The 20586-nt window shown below is 39.6% G+C and overlaps 1 protein-coding gene and 1 long non-coding RNA gene across 5 annotated transcripts in view; one reads left to right on the forward strand and one right to left on the reverse strand.

Annotated features, from left to right (window-relative positions):
- LOC132783574 (uncharacterized) overlaps positions 1-3941 on the forward strand; it is a 45649-nt gene extending 41708 nt beyond the window's left edge. Inside the window, exons 8-9 of one of the 2 annotated variants that reach the window (XR_009632167.1) lie at positions 2722-3139; positions 3602-3941. This is a non-coding gene — a long non-coding RNA (uncharacterized LOC132783574). The remainder of the gene's footprint in view (positions 1-2721; positions 3140-3601) is intronic. The other variant, XR_009632168.1, reaches the window with a different exon arrangement.
- Positions 3942-12164: 8223 nt separating this feature from the next.
- The window catches only part of LOC132791589 (uncharacterized), a 58928-nt gene continuing 50506 nt past the window's right edge, over positions 12165-20586 (reverse strand). Inside the window, exons 3-5 of one of the 3 annotated variants that reach the window (XM_060800576.1) lie at positions 16830-17373; positions 16456-16771; positions 12165-12386 (exon numbers count right to left, since the gene is read on the reverse strand). In XM_060800576.1, the coding sequence (XP_060656559.1) occupies positions 16710-16771; positions 16830-17373 (606 nt within the window). In that variant the 3' untranslated portion in view covers positions 12165-12386; positions 16456-16709. Of the gene's footprint in view, positions 12387-16388; positions 16772-16829; positions 17459-20586 lie in introns of those variants that run through there. The other 2 variants (XM_060800593.1, XM_060800582.1) reach the window with 2 other exon arrangements.

The following is a 20586-nucleotide window of genomic DNA, read 5'->3' on the forward strand; positions in this document are numbered from 1 at the left end:
TGTGAATGTGCATGTCTGCATGTGTGTGTGTGTTTATGCATATCATATGGCTTATATCAACAATCGGCAGCGGCATCGATGACACCAGAGCGTAATGTTGAACAACATAATGCGATAGACACGTATAGCACACGCAACACTGAGCGAGCGAGACAGCAAGCTAAGGAGTGTGTGTGAGTGAGAGAGAGCGAGGGAGGAGGAGAACATGCTGCAGCTGTGTGGCATAAATTATGGGCCACAATTTTGCATGCGTTGCATTTTGCAGCGCATAATTTGCATTTTTAAGCATTTTCACAGTGCATTGGGCATAATTAAAATGGACTGCAACAGCGACGCATGCAACGCACACTTGCAACATCGAAGCAACAGACTCTGAGACTCTGAAACTCTGAGACTGTGACTCGAATTCGGACTGTGGAATGGCAAGCGAAATTCACTTTTTTTTTGGAGGTTGAATGTGTGTACACACAGAAATGCAATTAAGGCGACAACAAGATGAGGAGTAAAAGAGAAAGAAGTGGGAGGAAGGGAAGGGGATGGGGGAGGGCTGCTCACCTTAAAGATTATGCAGTTGACTGGGCGCAGCTCTGGAATGGAATGGAGAGAGTGGGAGGGAAAGGGAATGGAAGGCGTGGCGCACTTAACAAATTAATGTCAAGCCACAATAAAAGTCAACAGCTGGTTTCGCTTGTGGGGCAGAAGCAGCCGCCGTGGGCGCTTTGGGGGCGTGGCAGGGCGCACGCAAAGTTGAGTGCAATGTCATGCTGAGACTTAGTGAGAGTTGCCAGCTAAATGAGTCAAAGGTGAGCGAGGTAGGGTGGGAGAGGCAAACGGAAGCTGCCACTCACCTAGCAACATTTACAAATGCCACACAGAGAGAGACAGAAAGAGAGTGAGAGAGAGAGACACTCACTCGCATGTTTAAGCGCTGCCTGACTGAGATTTTGCGCTTGACATATAATTTTGATGCCGCGTGTGTTGCCGAGTGCAGCTGCATCCTTGCATCCTTGCATCCTTGTGCATCCTGTGGAAATGGCAAAAGTTTCGCCATGCAGCACGAAGCACGCAGCACTTTTGCTCAACTTTTGATGGCTGAGGTGTGAAATTTACGAGTCTGCGAGTCTGTGTGTCTGTGTGTCGCAAGCGATTTCCAGCTCCAAATGGGCATATAATTATTATATAGTATAGTCGGGAAAAAAGCAAAGCAAAGCAGAGGCTGTTTGGCTTTCGCTTTAGCCTAAGCCCGTTAAATGCTCAAATTGCTTCAGAAGCAAAAGTTCATTAAAAACTGTCAGCAATCTAATAGAGACACAGACACGTCCCCTTCCCTCTCTCCTCCCCTTCTCTACCGGGTCAGGTGGAAACTCCCAACGCTGCGGAGTGGATCAAATGCAACTCCGATTGTCTCTCGACGTTGCGAGTGGAAATGTAGCAGCGAAAAAAAAATGAAATGGTGAAAGTGGGAAGGAAAATAAAACACGGCTAAAGTTATATATAAAGTCGGTTGAGTGGAATTTCATGAGCTTGGCCTGTTTTGCCGCTGCCGCTGCTCCAAATGAACTTCCTGGCCAAAGCAGCAATGGCAAAAACAACTTCACGCCACTTGGAGCCAACCACAGCAACAGCAACAGCAACAACAACAACTGCAGCAGGGTTGGGGTTAGGACAGAAGCGGGGAGGGGCGGAAAAAAATGCAGTTAAATGAGCGGAAATGCAAAATTAACTCGCCGCGAAAGCGCAGAACAAACAAAGAAATTGTTGTACAACTACAAAAAAAAAATGGAATAACAAAAAAGAAAACAAAGAGAGAGCAAAAGCAGAAGCAGTGCAAAATGAAGAGGAAATAGAGAATGAGAGTTGCCAGAGGGTGAGAAGAATACTCGTAAAATGGGAAGAAGCAGGAAAAAAAAGTACCGAACCCTACAACAAGAGGAATAAACGTTGCCACTTGGCCAAATTTAATGCAAATATTTGGCCAGCCACAAAAGGAAAAGCCTGCTGCATAAATTTCATTTGTAGAACTGCCCAGAAATTGTTGTTGGTTAAGAGCAGAACCCCAGAACGGGGTGCAGGGTACAGTTAGCTCCGTTCTTCCGATTAGAGGCCAGCTGATTGCTTGTTGTGATTCCGATTCAGTTTGTAAACATTGAGGGAAATGCCTGCGCATTCACTCCCTGTTGTCGCCGCCTCTTATCTACGAGTATTTGCCAAAGGTAACGACCAGTTTTGGCCCCCACAATTTGCAGCAATCGCTTAAATCGCATGCAACAACAACGGACCCTTATTTCTCCCCTCTTGGTGGGTTCCCCAACTGCCAAAAGGGTCTTTCGAGTATATCCCCAAAAATGTTGAGCTTGATAAATAGAAAATGAAAATTGTAAATGATTTATCTTGTTGTCTGTGACAAGCGACGCACTTTTCATTGCACAAGTACAATATTTGAAGTAAGCGAAAATTGTATTTAATTGTGATGCTCTCGCCGTTGTCAGTTAGCAGTTGGTAATTGTGAATGGAGAATGAAGGAGCGAAGAACGCGCAGCATTCACTTGAAAATTAAACAAACGTTTTCGCAACGACAATAAAAATAGCATTAAATTTATGGCATTCCAAAAGGAAACGCGAGTCGAAGCATCCTCTGTGTTGTCTCTGCTATTTTATTATTTTGCCATGCTCACACTTTTCTCTCCCTCTCTCTCTCTCTCTCTCTGTTACTTGGCACAGACCGGCATCTGGCACTTGGCACTGACTTCTGCCCGAAGGAGACAAGGAGTCACAGGAGTCAGAGGAGTCGCTGGAGACGTGCAGCTGCCAGAGGCGACTCTCAGTCGCACTGACTTTGCACAATTAATGGCGGCCAAGCAACCGGTCGAAATAACCAGAAGCAGGGGAAGGGGCGAAGAGGAGGAGGATGCCTATTAACCGGCCACGCCCCCTGCCAATGTCGGAAGGAGCCGCGCGCAATTATTGCGCCATTGTGTGAGAACCTTTGCCAAGTGTCTGTGTCACCGCTAAATTTAACATAATCCTGGAACGTCGCCGACGACCCGTCGCGGTACTCGTTTAATGCTCTCATTTCGCCAGCTGACGCGGCATAGCTGCTGCTGCTGTCCCATAGGTCCTTGAATGTCTTTGTCCTGCGGTAAGCCTTTCTTTTGCCGCGCATAATTAATTTCACGTTCCTGCCAAAAATATGCGCCAGAATCTTGCTCCACTTTGATTTGCTCTGCTTGGCTGCTTTTTAGGCTGCTCAGTTATTTTTTTGTTTTTCGCTTACTGCTGTTGTTGTTATTGTTGCAGCCGCTTTGGGAGTCCTGGCATTTGTTTTGTACTTGGCAACCGCCCTCAGTCCTCAGCCAGCCAACTTGCGCTTCGTCTGCCAATTGGCATTGCTCAGTTGGCCCAAAAACGATGGGCGATGGTCCAAGCAGCCAAGCGCCTAGACATCTAACTCAGCTAGCAAAATGGAATAACTCCATCACGGCATAATCACTTGATACAAGCAATTACGTTTGACAATAGCAAGATGAATTAAAATTACATTTCGATATTAGCAATTAAACAAAGTATGCAAATAACCAAATCTATTTCTTTTACGTTTCAGATAAATCGCCAGCCTGAAAGTATGCAAAGGAAATTATTACTTGCACTCAACTCATCGTTATGAAGGTATGGAATTCAATTGGCATTTCGATTTTAAATGGACACCCTAAAAGTATGCAATCCAATTTCAATTATGTGCTTAAATCAACATCCTAAAAGTATGCAATATTATTACATTAACATATTTAAATCATCATACTAAAAGTATGCACTCTCATCTCAATTATGTACTTAAATCCTCATCCTAAAAGTATGCCATATAAAAGTTCATGCTGTCAACTTCGCATTACCACTATTTTTACCATTGTTTTTTTATGTTCAAACTTGCGTATTAAAAAACAATAATAAACAAAAAACAAAACAAAATTGTGTTTTATTTGATTACTTCAAACTGAAAATATTAATTATAATCGCAAAAGTTAAGCTATGATTTTCATTAAAATGAGTCCCTGCTATATTATTTTGATGCCAATCGATAGAGTTGGTTCTCGTGATTATATCAATGTGTGTCCTTGAAAATGTGTCCTTGATATGTTCAAGTTATGTATGATTGTTATTAGTGTAGATTGTTTGTGTGGCTGCCCATAAAAGTATGCAATGCAAACGAATAAAGTTCATACAGTATTCGTATTTTCGTCATAACTTGCCCGAATCCTTAAGGATCTCGCAGGGACACACTTTTTTGTAATCAGGATAACCAGTACTATCGATTGGCATTCAGGGATTCTAAGGATTTTAAAAAAAAAAAGACCTCAAATTTTTACAAGGGGGTAGTATAGAAAAATTGACAAAAAACGCGAAGTCCTACCGTGTCTCGGTCATTTGAAGGACGATCGTGATGTCCTTTGGCACAAGGATAGCTTTTATACATACAAATCCATTGACATAATCAAAAGGACGAATGTCCTGCAAACAGGCAAGTTACAAGGACTTTTTTAAATACAGAAAATAGCGTATATCTCGGCCGTTTCCTGTCTGATCCTTACGGGTCATGTGTCAAACGAAATCTTTTTGTGAGCTCTATGATCCTACCAAAGGACATTCAAATCGTCCTCGTAGTTCCTGAGATATCCTGCACTTGGCAAATTTTAACCTTTCCTCTTGAACCTCGGACGAAAAAATTGCAAGTGTTCAATCCTTAGAGGACCCTATGTTTTTTTGATGCCACTCAATAGAGTTGGTCCTTGCGATCCTAGCAATATGTGTCCTTTAAAAGTCCGACAGGATATGGCCGAGATATAGTCATTTTTCGAAAAACTAACAATGGCTCACCCTCAAAGTATGCAACAAAAAATTTAATTTTTGCGGCGCCAAATTCAAAATTACTGTTTGGTTTTTTTGTCATATCTCTGCCAAATCGTTATGAATCTCAGCAAGACTTACCTTTTTGTAATCAGGCTAACCAGGACTATCGATTGGCATTCAAGGATTCTAAGGATCATTCCAAAAAAAGAACTTCAAATTTTTACAAGGGGTGAGCATAGAAAAATTGGCTAAAAATGCGAAGTCCCATCGTATCTCGGAAATTTGAAGGACGATCGCGATGTCCTTTGGCACAAGGATAACTCTAACTAATTAAAATTGATTGGCAGACTAAAAAGGACGAATGTCCTGTAAACGGACAAGTTACAAGGACTTTTTTAAATACAGAAATTAGCGTATATCTTGGCCGTATCCTGTCTGATCCTTACGGGCCGTGTGTCAAACGAAATCTCTTCAAAAGCCCTATGATCCTGCCAAAGGACATTCAAATCGTCCTTGTAGTTCCTGAGATATCCTGCACTTGGCAAATTTTAACTTTTTTTCTTGAGCTTTTGACGAAAAAATTGCAAGTGTTCAATCCTTAGAGGACCCCATACTTTTTTGATGCCAATCGACAGAGTTAGTCCTTGTGATCCTAGCAATATGTGTCCTTTGAAAATCTGACAGGATATGGCCGAGATATAACCATTTTTCGAAACACTATCTATCCATGGCGCACCCTCAAAGTATGCTACAAAAATTTTGAATTTTGTTGGCGCCAATTTCAAATTGTTTTGTTTATTAGCCATAGCTCGGCCAATTATTTAGGGATCTTAGCAAGACTTACCTTTTTGTAATCAGGCCATCTAGGACTATCGATTGGCATTCAAGGATTCTAAGGATCTTTCCAAAAAAAGGACCTCAAATTTTTACAAGGGGTGAGTATAGAAAAATTGGACAAAAAAGCGAAGTCCTACCGTATTTCGGTTATTTGAAGGACGATCGTGGTGTCCTTTGGCACAAGGATAACTCTAACCAATAAAAATTGATTGGCATGCTAAAAAGGACGAATGTCCTGCAAACAGCCAAGTTACAAGGACTTTTTTAAATACAGAAAATAACGTATATCTCGGCCGTATCCTGTCTGATCATTGCGGGCCATGTGTCAAATACAATCTTTTCATGAGCCCTATGATCCTGCCAAAGGACATTCAAATCGTCCTTGTAGTTCTCGAGATATCCTGCACTTGGCAAATTTTAACTTTTTTTCTTGAGCTTTTGACGAAAAAATTGCAAGTGTTCAATCCTTAGAGGACCCCATACTTTTTTGATGCCAATCGACAGAGTTAGTCCTTGTGATCCTAGCAATATGTGTCCTTTGAAAATCTGACAGGATATGGCCGAGATATAGCCATTTTTCAAGAAACTGTCCATGACCATTACCGGAAAATCAGAAATTTTATTATCTGTTTATAACACTATTGTAAATGCCTATATAATTACAAAAGGGTATTTTGCAAATTTGATCAATTTCCATAAATTTCAGGAAAAACCACCTGATATTTTATTTGACCATTTGTCAAAGTAAAAAAAACACCCAAAAATCATTCAAAGAAGTCAAAAGTCATAAAATCTACCCGCGAGCCGCGACACACAAGCATCAATAGGGGTGGGGGAAAAACACCCGAGTGTCTGAGCAAAACACTTGGGTGTCTGAGCAAGACACTTGGGTGTATTTCAGAATTTGAACAGATACTCATAAGCCTCAAGCCATTTCGTCATGAGTGTCTAAAATGATCGGTTGCACGAAGAACAACCACCGGCAAGACACAAGTGTGTACAAGCCGAGTGCCTAAAATGATCGGGTGCCGAATAGGCAAGTGCAAGAAAGGCCTGAGTATGACAATGACTCATACTCGCAGCACTCGCATGATTTTCAGTAAGTGTGTATCTCTCACTCGGTTTGCGAGTGCTAAGTAGCACCGGCACTCAAAAATTTATGGGTGTGAGTTGAGTGTCGAAATCTGCCACCCTTGACGATGTCTGGTACACACTTCAAGTTCTGGTACACAACTGCCTGCGTCTAATTCTCTACCTACTGTACATACTACCGAACCACGATCGGCGACAGCGACACAACGCTGTCGCCTCGCTACAACGGTACTTCTTAAAGCGACAACATCCAAGCAACGGTCGCCTGACAACGGTTGCCTGGCAACCACACACTCACAGCGCAAGAGGCTGATGCAATATTATCACTCTGGTGAAATACCCGAAAATGTGTACTCGCACACACACACACATACATTCGCAACCACGCAGTTTCAATGCGCCGACATATGTTTAATTTTATATTGAGGATCATAAATTTACAACTTTGCAACTTTTTTTCTATCTACCGAAAAATTCGAGCTCGAGATTTTTTCATTTCAGAGTTCAGCTTTTTCAATTCTTAGAACTGGGGGTCACGTCGCATTGTTCTTTGAATCGTACATGTATATGATTTTATGCATGTTCAATGGTTCCAAAAAAATTATTGATTTTATTCTAGAACACTCTTAAAAGGAACTTTTTCCGTTAACAAATAATTCTAGCATCAATTAGAACGTAAATAACGCCAATTAGAAAAGAAAATCAAAATGTTTTTTCACGCTTTTTCGCGCTTGCGTATAAATATAAAAAATTTATTTGAAATAAAGAAATATTACAATAATGTTTACAGTGTTTCTACATTTGCCGTCATTTTGATTTCATTCGCTTCATATTTGTGTGAGTGTGTGTGCGTGTGTGAAAGCAGGCTTATATTAAACATACACCACAACTATATGCTATATATAATTCCACGTCGTCTTTCATATAAAATTCACATGTTTTGCTATTATCGCACAATGCTTTCATTCATTCGGTAAGGGTAGTTCTCTGTAAAGGTATATTACCATATACCTCATACCATTCGGTATAATATTTCTTTTTTATAATAGTCTTAGTTATAGCCATTTTTGCATTACATTATTATATGTATCGTACTGAATAATCGTTAGCGGTCGACCATTGACGTTTAATTACTTCGCAGACATCGTATGCGGCAGACAAAACTGAGGATGGCATTTTCGATAATGTCGCAAGTGTGCGCGCTTGTCTTTTTCTCCTTAGTTCATCGTGACGGTGTTCGGTTCGTGCTTGGATAAAAAAAAGTCCATTTCTATATCCCCAGTCGTTGGGATTAAATGCAAAAGGACTTCTTCGTTGATTAACAATATCTAAATTTCTCAGTATAACGTCCAATAATTGTTCGTTATTTGGATCTCGAATATATTCCCGCATATCACGATAAAGAGTGCGGTATGTTCTATAAAGATTGACATCATGGATTATTTCAGACGACATTAGTTCAAACTCTTCACCAGGATCATCAATTCGCAGATGAGGTACAGGTCCAAGAAATATATTTCCTGGCATCCATAATAATGCCACATACATTTCTTCAGTTACATCCAATTCGATAGGCAATATACTACTTACAGTAGAAGGAAGGTTTTGTATAGTTGTTCCTGCAGAAGAAATTTGGGATATGATTGAACGTAAACGATCGTACAAGTATACTCCGATTGGAGAAGGTAATCTCGCATTTTGTGTTGCAGCATTGAAAAAACTCCGCAAAGTAGAAAGTGGTATTATATGATGTCGAGTGGCTGTAAACAGATCACCGCCATACATAAATGTACTACTCGGTACCTCCAGTGATGGTCGCGGACGATTTCCAAGGGTCAAACATGGGTCACTACGTATTGAGGCAAAAAAATGTATTTTATTGCAATTTGCTGAAATGTAAGGAAATGAAAGTGAACGAATACCACATTTAATTATTGAAATTTTTACCGAAATAAAATAACAAAAACAATACAAGTTTTTGCAAAATCATCTTGCACGAGATGTAGAGTCTACGACAAACTCGAAGAGGCACGATCCGACTGTACACAATCGGGAACAATAGTTATAAAAACGACAAAAGAGAAGACAGAATCGGGAAGTTCTTTTCCGTACGAACAGTCGTCGAATTATATTTTGTGTGTGCTACGCAGCAGCTGACCATGTCGGACCAGGGTGACCGAAAGCGGAGATTCAAGAATATGCTATTTAAACACGAAACGTATACCAAAATGTAGATATTCAGAATTATAAGTTGGTTACACTTAATGTGATATATTGGTATTTTGTAAGTTACACTTAATGAGATATTTGGTATTTTTTAAGAAATCACTGTTTACTAGTTAAGAGCTATCGAGGTTAACCGGAATCGAAAAGATCGCCCTCTTCTATTTTCAAACGCTGTGAAAGCGCATTTAAATAACAGTAATAAATTAATTTATACAACAAAAATCGATGCGTTGTGACGCGCAAAACAACAATATATGTTCAAGCCTATCGAACGTTTCGTGGAAGACGTTTGAGAAAGTTGCAGTTAGTTTTTTGTTTCAGTGCAACTCACATACTAAGAACAACAATACGTGCTCAAACCGATCGAGCGTGTCCTGAAACATGTTTGATATAGTTGCAGTTAGTTTTGTGTTTCAGTGTGACTCACAGACTAAGGGCAATTATATGTGGTCAAACCTTTTAACGTGTAGTTGAAACATGTTCGAAACGATATTTGTATATAATATATAATATTTAGGTGCAATTTAAGTACCAGATACAACAATATATCTATATACGTACCTTGGTTTTGTTACACGTACATTTGAAATATAAAATATATATTCTTTACTTATAGTAAATACTAATTAACAGATAGTAGCTACCATGAGAGGAGCAAAAGACCGTATTCCAAATATCAGGAGTCGATCTGGAAACAACACCAGTGTATCCTAGAATATAGAGGCCATCGTAACAAGACAAGAAGATCAATCATCTACGTCTTCTTCATCAGAATACGTCAGATCAAGGAGAGCAAAATGTTAATCAACTTGATGTCCTATCATCACTGAAGATACCTGACGCAATTCGTTTTTTACCTGTATACGTTGGTAATCCAAAACCTTTACAACCTTTATAACCAATGTGGAGGAAATCCTAGCACGGATTAGCGGTACAAGTAAAACGCCATATGGTCAGCTACTTCTAAGATCGATTCGAAATAAAATCGAAGGAAAGGCTAGCGAAAGCATCATCGAATCTGGAGCCAGTCTTAAGGTCTCATTTAAGGTCTCTAATAATCTTTCCAAAAAATGGACGTCAAATTTTTACAAGGCAAAAAATTCGAAATCCTACCGTATCTCGGTCATTTAAAGGACGATCGCGATGTCCTTTGGCATAAGGATAGCTTTTATAAATACAAAGGCATTGACATAATCAAAAGGACGAATGTCCTGCAAACGGCCAAGTTAAAATGACTTTTTTAAATACAGAAAATAGCGTATATCTCGGCCGTATCCTGTCTGATCCGTACGGGTCATGTGTCAAACGAAATCTTTTTGTGAGCTCTATGATCCTACCAAAGGACATTCAAATCGTCCTCGTAGTTCCTGAGATATCCTGCACTTGGCAAATTTTAACCTTTCCTCTTGAACCTCGGACGAAAAAATTGCAAGTGTTCAATCCTTAGAGGACCCCATGTTTTTTTGATGCCACTCAATAGAGTTGGTCCTTGCGATCCTAGCAATATGTGTCCTTTAAAAATCCGACAGGATATGGCCGAGATATAGTCATTTTTCGAAAAACTAACAATGGCTCACCCTCAAAGTATGCAACAAAAAATTTAATTTTTGCGGCGCCAAATTCAAAATTACTGTTTGGTTTTTTTGTCATATCTCTGCCAAATCGTTATGAATCTCAGCAAGACTTACCTTTTTGTAATCAGGCTAACCAGGACTATCGATTGGCATTCAAGGATTCTAAGGATCATTCTAAAAAAAGAACTTCAAATTTTTACAAGGGGTGGGCATAGAAAAATTGGCAAAAAATGCGAATTCCTACCGTGTCTCGGTCATTTGAAGGACGATCGCGATGTCCTTTGGCATAAGGATAACTCTAACCAATAAAAATTGATTGGCATACTAAAAAGGACGAATGTCCTGCAAACAGCCAAGTTACAAGGACTTTTTTGAATACAGAAAATAGCGTATATCTCGGCCGTATCCTGTCTGATCCTTACGGGCCGTGTGTCAAACGAAATCTCTTCAAAAGCCCTATGATCCTGCCAAAGGACATTCAAATCGTCCTTGTAGTTCCTGAGATATCCTGCACTTGGCAAATTTTAACTTTTTTTCTTGAGCTTTTGACGAAAAAATTGCAAGTGTTCAATCCTTAGAGGACCCCATACTTTTTTGATGCCAATCGACAGAGTTAGTCCTTGTGATCCTAGCAATATGTGTCCTTTGAAAATCTGACAGGATATGGCCGAGATATAACCATTTTTCGAAACACTATCTATCCATGGCGCACCCTCAAAGTATGCTACAAAAATTTTGAATTTTGTTGGCGCGAATTTCAAATTGTTTTGTTTATTAGCCATAGCTCGGCCAATTATTTAGGGATCTTAGCAAGACTTACCTTTTTGTAATCAGGCCATCTAGGACTATCGATTGGCATTCAAGGATTCTAAGGATTTTTCCAAAAAAAAGGACTTCAAATTTTTACAAGGGGTGGGCATAGAAAAATTGGCAAAAAATGCGAATTCCTACCGTGTCTCGGTCATTTGAAGGACGATCGCGATGTCCTTTGGCATAAGGATAACTCTAACCAATAAAAATTGATTGGCATACTAAAAAGGACGAATGTCCTGCAAACAGCCAAGTTACAAGGACTTTTTTGAATAAAGAAAATAGCGTATATCTCGGCCGTATCCTGTCTGATCCTTACGGGCCGTGTGTCAAACGAAATCTCTTCAAAAGCCCTATGATCCTGCCAAAGGACATTCAAATCGTCCTTGTAGTTCCTGAGATATCCTGCACTTGGCAATTTTTAACTTGTTTCCTTAAGCCGCGAACGAAAAAATTCCAAGTGTTGGATTCTTAGATGACCCCATGTTTTTTTGATGCCACTCGATAGAGTTGGTCCTTGCGATCCTAGCAATATGTGTCCTTTAAAAATCCGACAGGATATGGCCGAGATGTAGCCATTTTTTAAAAAACTGTCTATGACGCACCCTCAAAGTATGCAACAAAAAATTTAATTGTTGGGCGCCAATTTCAAATTTGATGCCAGGCTCCAAAAAAGAAAATCCATTAAAATTCAAAATTATTACATTTATTTCAAAATGCAATCTCGCAAGATTGCTTAAGTTTAAATAATTACATGTATCTTTAAATATTTAATTGCGTATACATATGTATAATTGTATAATTTTATTTTAATTGTATTTACTTTTAGTTTTACAATTACAAATAAAATTAATATTGCTATAGTTAATTATTTAGGTATTTCCTGTATTCGACGCGTTGTATATTAAGTTGCCATTAGAAAGTTTTCTTCAAGTAGATGCTGCATTAATGTGGCATTCTTTACAATCTTCATTATCCTATAGAAGCTTTTACCATAGAGTGCTGTAAATGAAAGAAATAAAAACCAAATTTTATATATTTTATAATTATAAATTATTAAATTCTTTGCTAAAACAAAATACAGAAAATTTGTAGAAAATTGTCGATAAGGTTCCTATCTCTATATAGCTGATAAAATTGCACCCTTTAGATATTTTCGTTGCTTTTCAGGATGTAACCAATTGAATTGTCAAGTTCAAAATTTGAGAAATTCAATCACACTCAATTCAGTTCGTTCACTCCATTCGCTCTTGCGTTGAGCATTCATAATTGTTTCGCAGCTGACGCCGATAACAATTTAAATCCATTGTTGTCAATAAACAATTATTGCAATTCCAGCAAAACAAACTCCGCGTTGCACTTCTCCTTCCCTCTTTTTTTTGTTGCGATTTTTGGCTGGCTGAAAGAGAGAGGCTAAGGGCATACGCCCCATTAGCCACAGGCGGTAGTTGGTAGTCGGACATAAGCGTTGCAGAGCCATGGCCTAGACCAATGCCAATGCCGTTTCCGTTGCCATTGCAGATTCGTTGAGCTTTTTATCTTCATAAAAACGCCGGCAGACAAAGCGACATTCAGACAGCGGACGGACGGAGTGAAATTCATTGCAAAATGTTCAAAAATGGTGCAAATAAAAAACGAAAGAGAAAAGTGAGAAACAGGGAAAATTGAATGGAAATGAACGGCACCGAAATGCTAGAAGAACCAGAGAAAGAGAGAGGAGAGAGTCTAGCGTTGGGGATGTCATAGACAGAGCACTAAATAAAGTTGCAGTAAAAACTATTAGAGAGGCGGCAGGCAACGAGAAAGCCGCGTGGCAAACAAAAAATTCACTTAAAATGCCACAGCAACAACACTAACAACAACAACAACAACGAGGAAAACAAATACTACAAAAAATTTGGCTATATTTGCAATTGGGGGGAAAATATAGCGACAGGCTTTTTGGGGGCCTCGTCGATAAAAGAGCAGAGCAGACTGAAGCCGACAGCAATCGGAGGAGCTGGAGCTGAAACAGCAACTGAAACAGGAAATTAAAAACGAATCGTACGAGTATCTATAGTGTGTATACACATCTCTTAATGTGTATGTGTGAGTTTGTATCTCAGTTTAGTTGTATGTACGTGTTTGTGGGCGAGCGCATCCCACAGATTGCTGGCATCAAGAGACACTTCGGAGGCGGCAATAAGTAGAGCAACACACACAAAGTGTTTAATTCAATATGAAGCAGAAGCAGTGGAGGAGTGTGGCATGCAGCAAATGGGGGCAGCAGCAACAGCAGTCAAAAGTTTGCCCTCTTACCTTGACTCTTAAATTTATGTGCAAACTTTTAGTGTTCCCCTCGCCAACCCGCACAATCTTCTATGTATTTGTGTGTGAGTGCAAATTATGCAATTTTAACGCATAAATTTCACGACTCGACCCGAGGCCATTGCCACAGTGAAGGAACCACCAAAGTCTGCCGTCTGTCGAGTCATAACTTAACCGAGTTCACGACTGTCTAATTAAAGCCAGTCCAACGGGCGTAGCCTCTACTTTCCTGTCTGCAGCTATTCTAATGCCTTCCGCAAAGAGCATTGCATTGCTTGTAAACTATTTCATTAGATACCCTGTAAAGTAAATAACTTTCACTTTCAAATTGTATTGACAGTCAAAAGATTCAATCGGTATTTTATATAGAAAATTATTGATCAAATTATTAAGAAATTCAATCCGTCTTTTATTTAGATTAAATTTGAAATACTAACTTCATAGCTTAGTCTCCTTTCTAGGGTATCTTTTAGTCGTTGACATTAAGCCTCTTATGCATTTTGAAGTTTCTATGACTCTGGCTCTCGTAAACATAAAAGTTGGCAATGCTCCCCGGAGACAAATCAGTTTGATTTTGATTGCATCTTTTACGGCCTTTGGCACCTTATAACTTTTTTTTTTCTTCCACCTGAAGCGGGAGCGCCTATCGTGACCCGCCAAGCAGCTGCTTTTGGCCAAGTCTGCTATCTTCTTGGCCGTCTGTCTGGCGCATGTTTTAATTCTCGCAACGTTTGTGTGTTGTTGTTGTTGTTGATGTTGCAGTCAACCTTATTGGCACGTGTTTTTGTATGTTTTTCATCATGCTCGTCGTCGCTTTTATTCTTCTGGATAAGCTCGTAAAACTTTTGGCCAAAAACATCAACAACAACAACAAGAACAACAGCACAAACTTGTCTTGTATTTGCGGCTGTTGCCCAGGTTTTATGCGTGCTCCGTGCTTCAAAACAAAAGCAAAACACAAGCCTGGTCATGAGGGCAAGCAAACAACAAACCACTTGGCCGTCGCCTTAAATAACATTTTGTCTCAACAATTTAATGAGCCACAAGGGGAGGGATGAGAGCGGGGTAAGCGTGCCCGCGGGCTGCTTAAAAGAAACGGCGTGACAACACAGACATCAAATTATTTAACCACATGCAGCAGCAGCAACAGCAGCAACGAAGCAGCAACAAAAATGCCATCAAGAAATATCGTTATCGTACTCTGACTTCAGTTTCAGACACACTAAAAATGCTCTGCAATTGAAATGTCAATAATGTTTTATGACATTGTAGCGTATCGCTTCAAAAACTTTAACTTTTCGACTGTGTTGCACCGCAACAAAATACAGCTGACAAACAGGTTTTGTCAACAATTTTAAATTTAGAATTTCTAAAACAAAATCGTACTTGGTTTAATTTTCATTTACTATTCCTGTGTTGAGTACTAATTAAATTGTACAGTTTCTTCACTTAATAAATATTTAAAATGAATTGAAATCTAAAACAAAATATATTATATATAAATCCTTCATATTATTTGTGACTACGAAAACGGCATTTAAGTTGGCGCAAAGTTGTTTCATTTACAATTTTGTTTGCTTTCTTTTAGTGTAGTTACAACAAAATATTTTCATTTTGACATGCAACAGCAATCAAAGGCAATGGGACAAGCCAAAAAAGGGGGGCAAGGGAGGGAGGACTACCGCAGAGCTGAGGCAAAGAGGACAAGAGGCGAGTGTACGCCATTTTGTGGTCTGTCTTGTGGTGTCGCCTGAAATTGGCCAGCAAACAAGGAGAATATACAAAAAGGCCAGGCTAAACAGAAAACCCAAAACGAGGAAGCAAAAGGGAGACAACAAACAGAGAGAGAGAGGGGAAGGGGAGCAAAAAACAAACGCCGAAATCCAATTCAAAATGCCATCAGACATTCTAATTTCATTCATTTCTCAATACAATCAAGTGACTGACTGAGGAGGGCAAAAAGAGAAGAGAGAAGACGGAGGGTTCTTCTGTTTCGGACTTCCTTATGTCACATAAATTCAGACTGTGATAAAGCGGAACAACAACAACGAGAAGAAGAGTGCATCAAATGGACAGCACAGACTGTGGCCTTCTCTTTCTTTCTCTCTCTCTCTGCGCCATAAATTGAGGCCACAAAATTGAATTTCGTTCAATGATTTGCCGTTGCCTCTTTTAAAGCTGCCTCACCTGAGACAACAACAATCTGAAGGAATTGCTCATTATGGCATTTGCACTCAGCATCATTAGAGAGGAAGATGCTGTCTATCCATTGCTCTGTTATCCTTTCGCTTCTGTCTGCATTCACTGTGGACTTATTATAATAGCGACACCAGAGAGAGAAATGAAAAAAAAAGCAAAGCAGCCATTTGGGATACTTGGCTGCATTTGCTGATGTCCTCTGCCCCATTTTTGTGTGCAAACTGTATAAAATAAATATGAATTGGCCTAGCCATCAACCCAGCACAGGACAGAGATCGTTAGTGGCAAACCTCGGGGGTTCAATTTGGCTGGAAGATTTGCATGGCGATTTTGATAGCACAAATGGCTGCAAATTGAATTGAGTTGGCCCACACACACATACACAAAATGTTAATTGGCCCCATAAAGCAAGAAGCCAAGACAATGACAGCTCAAATTAATTAAAGTTGCAATGCCAAGAGCAACAGCAACAGCAACATGGTCAAAACGCGTCTAGAATGCAATTAGAAATTAATTGTGGCAATAATTGCCTTATAAATAAATCGCAACATAAGTGTATACTCACATCGTGTGTGTGTGTGTGTTTGTATGATGTGCGTGTGTGTGGGTTAAATAGCAGTCGAGTTAATCAGCCAGACAACCGGTAAGTTGATTTAAAGCCGCAGCCAACGGCGCGTATGATTGATTTATCAGCAAACCAAAGCAGAGCAGAGACGTTGCCGTTGCCTGTGGCTTTGTTTTCTATTTGCATAATTCAATAATTGGTTTGCATTGTTGTCGTCCTCCTCGTCCTCCTCTTTCTTCTCCTTTGTGGCACATTTAAAAGATCTTGTTGGCACTGTCATCAGACCACGCAACCACACATTGATGGGCAACAATAACTGCAACAAAGAAATAATATTTAAGGTACTTTTTCACTCATTCATTCAATTTACAAACCTCCGACTGATAAAGCAGCCAGGCAAAGTGGCCAAAAGAGCTGTCTTAGTCTAGACTTGGATTCGTTTGCCTTTGGATTATTGCGCTTCAGGCAGCAGTTGGTGCACACAGGTTTATAGCGTTGCAAACGCTTGATCAGATCATCCAAATCGGGACTGCCATCGCCATCAACTGCCATGTTCTTCAAGTCTTTCTCATCAGCCACATAATTCATCAGCAACATATCCACTTGAGTTGTATATGCTCCACTCCAATTCTGTGGCAGACTCTCTAAATAGTTCTCTGGTTTCTCCATGTATTTCACAGTCAGTCTGCTGGCTGGCAGATTTCCCGTCACTGGCTTCATCAAAATGGCCAACTCAATGGTGGCGTATGTGTTTAGAACACCTCTCAAAGGCATCACTTCGAAGAGCTTCGGATTGTCCACCTCAATGGAGTAGACCATTATCTTCTCGCTCAGATTGAGCAGACTCAGCTGACGCTTCTGGTAGAATGGAAACGGTGCTTGAAACGTCAAAGTCGTTGGCGATAGAATCAGCATATTCTTGATATCCATTTCTATAAGAGAGATGTTGAAATTTATATTTTAGAAATACTTTTAATATTGACAACGATGCCAGGCAAGACTACTGAGATTGTAAAATATTTCCAAGTTCGATTTAAATGAGAGTCAAACAAAGCGCACTAAGTGTGAAGCTGTAAATATGATCTTACTTTAAAGTTGAACTTATTTAGTCATTGAAGACAATTTATTTGAATTATAAAAAGAAAAACTAAACCAATTACATTTAGAAATGCTTGCTAAATATATAAAAAAAAGTATCAAAGGTACAGTCGAGTGTGCTCGAGTATGAAATAGGAATAAAAGCAAAACAGTGCGGTATAAATTGTAAAATATACCAAATTAATATACCACAAAATATTGTAAATATACCCATTAGGAATAAATGCAAAACAGTGTGGTATAGATTGTAAAATATACCCAATTAATATACCGCAAAAATATTGAAAATATACCAATGGATATATTTGGTATATTTGCATAGTACTACATTCAAAATATACCATAGAGCGCAAATACTTTGTATATTTTTGGTATATATCACATTGAAAATATACCATCGAGTGCAAAATATACCAAATATAGTAAATATTATAACATTCAAAATATACCATAATGTGCAAAATATACCACATTGTCAGCCAAACCAACTAAGAACGATAGTAAGTAGGTATTTTACCCCATACAAAAGTATTTTCTTAATTATTCTCTATTATTATTATTATTCTTTACTTCTAAAATTTGCATCTGATTACTACCAAATTCAGGAATCATATAGCCTATAAATATAAATGTTCATACGGATGGACAAAGGGACATGGCTATATCGTCTCGGTTGTTGCCTTCCTCTGCTTGTTACCTACATTTCCTAGAAGCACAAAGTTATAATTCCATTCTACTTTTTGGGTAGCGTGTGTAAAAAGAAAAACTAAATAACAATTTTGAAGTGCTTGCAAACACTTTAATATTAATAGATTCAACTAGGATTTAGTTGCGACAATTTAAGTGTTTCTTGGCTTTGTGTTCAATTTGCATTATTGGCATTCAGTTGAATAGATGTTGAGCTAATTAACTGATGCCAGTCCATTGAGTTATGTGGCAGCTTTGCATTGTCAGTTGAAGCTGAAGTCAGTTGTTCTCCGACCCTCTGGGTATTATATATACTATATATGTATGTATGTATGTATGTACGTAGTTCTAGGTCCGAGTGTTTGGCGAGTGAGTGTGTCACATCGATGGCATTATTAGCAACAAATGCCCAATAAACGCCTCGAGGGTCCATTCAAACTACCGCAATTTCGAATCTTCAGCCAGCTTGGGCAGCCAAATTGGGGCTACCCTCGTCTTATTTTATTTTTTACGCACGCAGACACTAACTAAATGGCCAGCTTGAGGAGTGTATCCACGTTCTTGCTGCGTTCAAGGACTGTCCCTTGTCTTCGCTCTCTCTACGCTCTACGCTCGATGTTCTACGCTCTGTTATGTCCTTTGTGAAGTTCTTTGCTCCGCTGTCCTGTTGTCTGTTGTCCATTGTCCGTTTTGTCCGCTGTCAACAACATTTGTACAACGTATTTTTTCATCTTTCTTTCTTTACAGATTTATGAAAAAAAAAAACAGCTAGACGAGACGAGACGAGAAGTGAAAGCAGAAGAAACGTTAAGGACGCAGCAGCCAAAAGCGAAAGCATTGTTATGCCAGCAGTCCGGCGGTTGTCCTGCAGTCCTGCAGGATATTCGCTGACAGTCGGACGGGCAAAAAAAAAAATGAAGAAGAGGACGACGACGATGACGACGACGACAAAACGCTGCGTAGTTGAGCGCAGCTGTTTCAAAAATATAATAAATAAATAAACATAATTTATAAGTAGCAGATTTTTTACGTCTGTGTTGGCATAAACGCTTCAACACACTCCTCGCAGTCCCCTCTCTCCCTCCCTTTGCCGCACTCTGTTCTTTCTGCTTTTCTCTGTTCATCTCTGGAGATGAATGCGGTGTCATCTTTGAGGGTATTTACCACACAGCAAAGCTCTGAGACAAAGAGGCGATAACAATGATTTCTTTCTTTTCCACTGAATGAATGATACGTAAGCATAACGTAGCCGTAACGTAAGCCCGAATAACGTAAGAAGTATGCAACAAGTGCTTTAAATCATTGATGTGTTGATCTGCTGCATTCAATATTAAATTCCATTTAGTATTTATTTTAAACTACATTTCAAGTCAGTTTCCACCTTCAAGACTTTTCTTCCCACTCATGCTGCACTTTCAGATGTCAAAAACAGGGCCAACTTCACGCCCACACGCCCCATGCCTGTGACACGCCCACTTCCCCTTCGCCCCGATGTGCTTTGTAAAAGAAGTCGAAATAGAAAACAAAGACATTTCTGGCCGAATGGCTAACCGGAAGTCAAAAACACAAACGAACTAAAAGCCGCGCACTCAGCAACAGCATTTCATATACTTGTAACACACACACACACACACACACACACGAGTATGTGTATATGTATTTGGCACACCCACATGCTCTCACACTGTGTAGAGAGCGTTGAGGGGAGGCCACATTCAAATGGTTCCATATTTCTTGACAATTTAGGACACCATTAGCGAGAAATTATTACTGTGCGACGTCAGTGAAGCAGAGCAAATCCAAGGGGTGACTACGGGGGAGGGAAGGCGGGGAGTAGGCAGACCAGACCAGGCCAAGCACTGAAGTACGCACAGCATGTGTAGAGGAAGGGGACACGCTGATTTTGGCGGGCAAAACGACAACACGGAGTGTTGGTTGTTGGTGTTGCTCTTGGTGTCGAACAACCCACAAGAAGCACTTCTAACTCTCCCCTCTCCTATCCTCTCCTCTGCTCTGCTCTGCGACGCCTCTAAAATGTGTTGAGGCAAGGCAAAAATAAAAAACCGGAGCAGTGTTGAAAAAAGTAGTAAAGTTAAAGGAGGGGCTTCAGGGTTTTGCAAGTTTTTTCTCTTTTTTTTTCATACACTTTTGTTAGGAGTGAAATACTTTTCTGGATGATTATGTAACAAAGCAGAGAGCTCTTAGACAAAGCGCATTTCATAGTAAGAATATCGAGGGAACAATCAAACAGAATTTTTTAAAATGTAAGTTAATCTCTCTCTAATTTGTGCTTATATGTCGATTATATATCTATCATATTATCATATATTATATTAATATAAATCC

The sequence above is a fragment of the Drosophila nasuta genome, chromosome 2L (genome assembly GCF_023558535.2).
Source record: "Drosophila nasuta strain 15112-1781.00 chromosome 2L, ASM2355853v1, whole genome shotgun sequence".
Taxonomy (NCBI): domain Eukaryota; kingdom Metazoa; phylum Arthropoda; class Insecta; order Diptera; family Drosophilidae; genus Drosophila; species Drosophila nasuta.